This window comes from Anomaloglossus baeobatrachus, chromosome 5 (assembly GCF_048569485.1).
Source record: "Anomaloglossus baeobatrachus isolate aAnoBae1 chromosome 5, aAnoBae1.hap1, whole genome shotgun sequence".
NCBI classification, from domain to species: domain Eukaryota; kingdom Metazoa; phylum Chordata; class Amphibia; order Anura; family Aromobatidae; genus Anomaloglossus; species Anomaloglossus baeobatrachus.
The window spans coordinates 494,064,221-494,072,100 of record NC_134357.1 but is presented as its reverse complement, the minus strand read 5'-3'; the positions used below and the strand labels follow the sequence as shown (position 1 = coordinate 494,072,100).

The 7,880-nt window shown below is 57.3% G+C and overlaps 1 protein-coding gene across 1 annotated transcript; it reads right to left on the bottom strand.

The window, feature by feature from the left end:
• Positions 1-4,400: 4,400 nt before the first annotated feature.
• Positions 4,401-5,273, bottom strand: LOC142312816 (E3 ubiquitin/ISG15 ligase TRIM25-like). Its single transcript, XM_075351801.1, has one exon. It carries the CDS (start codon positions 5,271-5,273, stop codon positions 4,401-4,403), a length of 873 nt encoding a protein of 290 aa, XP_075207916.1.
• Positions 5,274-7,880: the final 2,607 nt, after the last annotated feature.

The following is a 7,880-nucleotide window of genomic DNA, read 5'->3' as shown; positions in this document are numbered from 1 at the left end:
AGCACGATGGGGGGTGCGCAGCATGGGGGATGTAGCACGATGGGGTGCGCAGCATGGGGGATATAGCACGATGGGGAGTGCGCAGCATGGGGGATGTAGCACGATGGGGAGTGCGCAGCATGGGGGATGTAGCACGATGGGGAGTGCGCAGCATGGGGGATGTAGCACGATGGGGAGTGTGCAGCATGGGGGATGTAGCACGATGGGGAGTGCGCAGCATGGGGGATGTAGCACGATGGGGAGTGCGCAGCATGGGGGATGTAGCACGATGGGGAGGTGGGCAGCATGGGGGATGTAGCACGATGGGGAGTGCGCAGCATGGGGGATGTAGCACAATGGGGAGTGCGCAGCATGGCGGATGGAGCACGATGGCGAGTGTGCAGCATGGGGGATGTAGCACGATGGGGAGTGCGCAGCATGGGGGATGTAGCACGATGGGGGGTGCGCAGCATGGGGGATGTAGCACGATGGGGAGTGCGCAGCATGGGGGATGTAGCACGATGGGGAGTGCGCAGCATGGGGGATGTAGCACGATGGGGAGTGCGCAGCATGGCGGATGGAGCACGATGGGGGGTGCGCAGCATGGGGGATGTAGCACGATGGGGGGTGAGCAGCATGGGGGATGGAGCATGATGGGGAGTGCGCAGCATGGAGGATGGAGCACAATGGGGAGTGCGCAGCATGGAGGATGGAGCACGATGGGGAGTGCGCAGCATGGGGGATGGAGCACGATGGGGGGTGCGCAGCATGGGGGATGGAGCACGATGGGGAATGCGCAGCATAGGGGATGGGGCATGATGGGGGGTGCGCAGCATGAGGGATGGAGCACGATGGGAGGTGCACACCTCCCCCCAACACACACACACACAGGGAACCACAAACACTGCCATACACAGACACCCACACACACAGACAACGCTGCACACACACAACACCCAACACACAAACACCGCGGCATACATAAATATACGCACATACCGCACAACACACACATTGCACAAAACATACCTCCCCCAAAACACACCACACCCACACAAACCGCGCAACACACACACACACACAACACGACAGACACACAGCGCTCCACAAACAACGCAACACACATACAACACCGCTCTCACCCCCCGCCACACCCAGACAACACCCAGAACATGTACAGCGCCCTACACAAACATTTGGTAACTACACACAACAACATCTATCTATATCTATATCTATAACAAAAATCATACATGAACTACACAATACGTAAATTCTAGAATACCCGATGCGTAGAATCGGGCCACCTTCTAGTATATATATAATTGCCTTATTCTGTCTGTCTGTCTGTCTTGCTCCAAAATTGTGTCACGGTGACAGTGTCGTTAGCGTGACAACTGTCGGATTGGCCGCTGGGCTCGGCCTGGCCCCGCCCCTCCCCACGGATTGGCCGCTCGCCTCGGCCTAGCCCCTCATTGATTAGCCGCTCTGGGCTCGGCCTGGCTCCGCCCCCCCACGGATTGGCCGCTCACCTCGGCCTGGCCCCGCCCCTCGCATGGATTGGCCGCTCGCCCCAACCCTCCGCACGCATCGATCGCTCGGCCACGCCCCTTCCCCCGAATTCAAACGAAGCCCAGACTCCCCCAGCCCAGACATAACCTTGCGATGCTGGGATCGTGACGGAGCCGGTGTACGCTGGTAACCATGATAAACATCGGGTAACTATAGGAAGAGCTTCGTATCATGGTTACCAGCGTACACCGGTGCGGTCAATAATGAAGTGTCATGCAGCGGTGAAAGAGTTAAAGACACTGCAATACACTTCATTATAGGCAGCGGGCACCCCCAGAAGAGAGAAGACAGAAGAAAGAAGACCCCGCAGTCATACTCACCAGACACCGACCGGGAGTAGGTGAGCGCATCAAGGTCCTGCAGCGGCGGAACACACACACACACGCACACACATAAGAACAGACACACACACATCAGATCATACTCACTCACTCTCACACACATCAGATCGCATCCACACACTCACAACATCCAGTGATATCGCTTACTTCTCGGCGGCGATACTGTGCGTGCAGTGACCTTCCAGGACCTGCCAGAGGATCACATGGCCAGAAGCATGTGGTATCTCCGGATGTTGTTAGTGTGTGAGCGCGTATGTGCGATATCGTCAGTGTGTGTGTGTGTGTGTTTGTGTGTGCGTGTATGCGATCAGATGTGTGCGTGTATGCGATCGGATGTGTGCGTGTATGCGATCGGATGTGTGCGTGTATGCGATCGGATGTGTGAGTGTCGGCAGAAGGCAGAGGAGCACGGCTTGCAGCACAGCTGCTGGGTCCGTCCACCGGAGGGCACAGGGAGAAGTGGGGTGTGCGTGTATGCGATCGGATGTGTGCGTGTATACGATCGGATGTGTGCGTGTATACGATCGGATGTGTGCGTGTATGCGATCGGATGTGTGCGTGTATGCGATCGGATGTGTGCGTGTATGCGATCGGATGTGTGCGTGTATGCGATCGGATGTGTGAGTGTCGGCAGAAGGCAGAGGAGCACGGCTTGCAGCACAGCTGCTGGGTCCGTCCACCGGAGGGCACAGGGAGAAGTGGGGTGTGCGTGTATGCGATCAGATGTGTGCGTGTATACTGTCTGATGTGTGACTGTGGAGCACAATGGGGAGTGCGCAGCATGGGGGATGGAGCACGATGGGGGGTGCGCAGCATGAGGGATGGAGCACAATCGGGGGTGCGCAGCATGGGGGATGGAGCACGATGGGGGGTGCGCAACATGGGGGATGGAGCACGATTGTGGGTGCGCAGCATGGGGGATGGAGCACGATGGGGGGTGCGCAGCATGGGGGATGGAGCACGATGGGGGTGCGCAGCATGGGGGGGTGCGCAGCACGATGGGGGATGGAGCACGATGGGGGGTGCGCAGCATGGGGGATGGAGCACGATGGGGGGTGCGCAGCATGGGGGGTGCGCAGCATGGGGGATGGAGCACGATGGGGGGTGCGCAGCATGGGGGATGGAGCACGATGGGGGGTGCACAGCATGGGGGATGGAGCACGATGGGGGGTGCGCAGAATAAGGGATGGAGCAGGATGGGGAGTGCGCAGCATGGGGGATGGAGCACGATGGGGAGTGCGCAGCATGGGGGATGGAGCACGATGGGGGGTGCGCAGCATAGGGAATGGAGCACGATGGGGGTGCGCAGCATAGGGAATGGAGCACGATGGGGGGTGCGCAGCATGGGGGATGGAGCACGATGGGGGTGCGCAGCATGGGGGGGTGCGCAGCACGATGGGGGACGGAGCACGATGGGGGTGCGCAGCATGGGGGATGGGGGGTGTGCAGCATGGGGGGTGCGCAGCATGGGGGATGGAGCACGATGGGGGGTGCGCAGCATGGGGGATGGAGCACGATGGGGGGTGCGCAGCATGGGGGATGGAGCACGATGGGGGGTGTGCAGCATGGGGGATGGAGCACGATGGGGAGTGCGCAGCATGGGGGATGGAGCACGATGGGAAGTGCGCAGCATGGGGGATGGAGCATGATGGGGGGTGCGCAGCATGGGGGATGGAGCACGATGGGGGGTGCGCAGCATGGGAGATGGAGCACGATGGGGGGTGCGCAGCATGGGGGATGGAGCACGATGGGGGGTGCGCAGCATGGGGGATGGAGCACGATGGGGGTGCACACCTCCCCCAAAAACACACACACACCACCACACGTGCACCGCACAACACACCACACACACACTGGGAACCACAAACACCGCCCTACACAGACACCCACACACAGACAACGCCGCACACACACAACACCCAACACACAAACACCGCGGCATACATAAATATACGCACATACCGCGCAACACACACACTGCACAAAACATACCTCCCCAAAACACACACGCGCACTCCACACCCACACAAACCGCGCAACACACAGCACCACACACACAGAACGCTGCAGACACACAGCGCTCCACAAACAACGCAACACACACAACGCAACACACAAACAACACTGCTCTCACCCCCCCCGCACACCCAGACAACACCCAGAACATTTACAGCGCCCTACACAAACACTGGCAACTACACACAACAACATCGATATATATATATAACAAAAATCATACATTAACTACACAATACGTACATTCTAGAATACCCGATGCGTTAGAATCGGGCCACCTTCTAGTAAGTATATAAATGTCTCATTGAATTTCCCAGTTCATAAAAAGACAGCTGTCCAGCCGCATAATCCAGATAGATCCTCACTGTGTAGCAGGAAGGTTGGAATAGTAATTTGATTTCTTTCTCGTTAGGTCTTATTGAATAGTGCTTATTAAAGCTGCGCAAACCCCACGACTTGTTATTATTTCCAATGCAAGCCTGATTTCCATTTCTACTTATGTAGTAAAGGGTCAATGATCTGACAGAGTTCCTCTATAGAAGATAGTTTCCTTGACAGACTGTCCTCCTTTATTTCGAGCTGTTGAATCAGATCAGAGACCGACAGTGACACCTGCTCTTGTTGCTTCGAGATCTCATTCAGAACACGTTTCTCCAAGTTATCCTGCTTCATCTTGAGGTCTTTTAACTGGACACAGACTCTCTCCACAATACTCGCTGCTTTTTCTGGGATGTGCTTTAGATGGTTCTGGAGACATTGAACTTTCTTTTTAGTCTCCTCTCTTTCTTCGATGAGACGTCCGTGAACAATCTGTAGCTTTTCTTTTTTCTGTTTACAGGCCTCATTTAATAAGTCAACTTGGTGTCCTCTGTGCTTTTCACCCAAGCAACAGGAAACATATAAACACTCCGCATACTCAGTGCAGTAATACGTGAAGACCTTGTTGTGATGAGAACATCGTCTGTTCCTGAAGGACTTTGTTGGTTGGATTAAGACATGTTCTGGGGACTTGCTGTGTACAGTCAGGTGAAGATCACACAGAGAAGCTTCGCACATAAGACACGTTTTAGAAGCCACCACTGGTGTGTGGACACAGTATGTAAAAAACACATCCTCATGCTCCTCCTGAGAAAGGAAATGCTCCGCTATGTTACAGAGCGTGGTGATCCTCTGCAGGACAGGACGTTCCAGGAACTCTGCTCTGCATTCAGGGCAGGTGTAGGATTCAGATCCCTTCTGTGTATCCAGCACACTTTCTATGCACTCCCGGCAGAAGTTGTGTCCACATTTCAACATTACAGGAGAGGAGTAGAGGTTCAGGCAGATGGAACAGGTCAACTCGTCCTTCAGATCAGCAGAGGCCATAGTTGTGTGCAGATGGGAGGAGAGACACAAAGCTTCCGAATCCGCAAGGAGTGTTCAAGTTTTGTGTGTCAGGCTCATGATTTTCCCTCCATTAACTCCTTATTAACTATATCAAACGAACCTTAAGATTAGATGAATGTGTCGCGGGCGGAGGGGTGGGAATGCCGCTCGTCTGGGATCGCTGGCGCTCGGGTCCGGTGCTTCTGCTCCTCGGTGGCTCGAGCAGCGCCTCCTCGCCCACGAGTGAAAAGGGGAGGTTTGTGGTGGGATGTTTGGGGATGTCAGTCGTGACGCCACCCACGGGTTGTAGTGATAGTGGCACCACCGCTGCTGGTGACGGGGAATCATGGGAGCGATGGCGGAGAGCAGCTGAGGTGTTGACCCCTCCGTGGGTAGGGGGCTGTTGGTCCCGGGGCCCCGGTTGGGGAATAGGGAGGAGGTATAGGTGCAGGTGCCGATGCGGGGAAGCAGCGTGGGCGCAACGTTGCGGTGCAGCGCGGTGCCGGATGGCACTGTTGTACTCACTCAGACACAGAAGGACAGAGTCTCTGGTAAACCAAACGGCTAGATGGACGGGACCCACAGCCGGCTGCGGTATTCTCACTCTCCCTGGACAGGTTGATGGTGGCTGTCGTTTTTCTGCACCTGTGTAAGTGTATTTGACTTCTATGGCTTCCCACGGGTAGTCCGCTCCCCGGCGTGTACGTGTCGGGAGAGCCCGTTTGCCCGCAGGCGCTGGCCCTTGGATCTCTGGCCCTTGGCGGTGGCACTTATCCGGACGGGTTAGGCTGTTGCCTTCTGACGGGACTTAGGTGGGAATGAACCCCTGAGGTCCAGTCCGCAATCAGAGAATTTGACCTTTACGGCGGCTCCTAGCCTGGTCGGGGTCTGAGTACCCTGCCTTGGTGCTTGGCTTCAATCTGCTCCCCGTTTCGGTACCGGCAGGCCACCGCCCGACCCCGGTCCTACGGTTCCGCTGACCTACACCAACTCCTGCAGACGGCCACCACCGTCTGCCGACCTTGCTGAACGTGCCTGGGCTCCAACCCAGACACCAACAGTTTTTACTCCTCTCACTTTCACTGTCTAACACAATCTACTGTTTTTTCCCGCCTCCAGGCCTGTGAACTCCTCGGTGGGTGGGGTCAACCGCCTGGCTCCGCCCCACCTGGTGTGGACATCAAGCCTGGAGGGTGGCAACAAGGGTTTGATGGACTGGTGTTACCTAACCAGGGGAGGGTGTGTGTGTGTGTGTGTGTGTGTGTGTGTGTGTGTGTGTGTGGTGTTAGTGTACTGTGACCCCTGGGGGTCCAGGGCGTCACACTCCCCCTTGGTAAAACGCAGACCGTCCGCGGGCTCACCCTGCTGCCTCCCCCGCCACCCGCACCGGCTGTTGCCGCCTCGCCACTAGGCTCGCTGTCCCCGACACCGGAACCCAGTACGTCCGCCCTGGAGGACATGCCTGAAGGTGTTGTCCGAACGGCCCGCATCACTCCCGCTGCCATGGAAGATCCCGCGGGAGGTGCCCGTCCGCAAAGAGAAGCAGTCGGCCCCGGAAGCGACCGCACCAGAGACCGGCCCCGGCAGTCCGTCCGGCTACTGGAGAAGTGGAAGCCGTAAACCGGAAGGCCCAACAGGTGAGGCCTGCTGTCCATGCACCCCACGCCTCGGCTGAGGCTGCGACGGGTCGTCGCTGAAAAGCGGCAGCCCAGGCCATGTCACCGCAAAACTCCCACAAGAGATTACCGGTCGTGGCCGGTGTGGGCGAAGTCCGGCAGGGCCCAACCTGCGCGCAGGGGCAGGCAAACGCCCCTTACTGGGACAGGGAGCCAAGCCAGTTGGGCCATGAAATTGCTGCTAGGGAGTAGCAGAGGGCCGAAGTGCTGGCACGCGTCATGAAGGAGAAGGACAATCTCTGCAACGCTACCTTTTGGGTGCGGGGCCTGGTGTATGAAGGCCAGGTGAGAAGGTTTGATCCTCAGCGGGGATATGGCTTTGTGTATGAACCGGGCCTGGAGGTTGAGATATTTGTGGCCCGCCGAGATGTGAACTCTCACCTGCCCACCGGTCATCCTGGTCGCGATCTCCAACCAGGCGACTTAGTGACTTACACCCGACATTGCGGGGAGAGGACTGGTTTGCCCTGGATGTCAAACAGAGGGTAGGCCGCAGTGCCCAGAGGCGGTCCCAGTCCCCTCCTCCACCGTGCCATCCGGATGTGGAGTTGGAGGCCTATGAGGAGGGTGACCTCAAATAAAGTCAGCGGTCCACCGTTGCAACCAAGTTGTCAGCACCCTGTTTTCCGTTGAATGAACACTAAATCAATCCGAACTTTCACCTGATTGCCGCCGGTTGAAGACAGGTTGTCCCCGTTGGGACTATCACTGTGTTTTCACAGCCCACATGAGAAACTGCTCATGAACATGGCCGAAAACTGGCAGGCCACCCACGAACTTGTGAGCTTGTAAATAGTTTGTGGGCTGTTTTCCGTTCCGTGCCGCCTCCGGAGAGGCAGATTGGAGGAAGGGCCCGCAGCAGAGTAGGCTGGGACCCGGCCACCTCGAGGACCGGTGGCCATCCTCCGGGGGTCAGGGGTTCCCTGGACGT

What these genes read in the sequence shown, in the direction of transcription:
- LOC142312816 (XM_075351801.1), bottom strand. Translation starts at nt 5,273, where the DNA reads ATGGCCTCTGCTGATCTGAAGGACGAGTTGACCTGTTCCATCTGCCTG.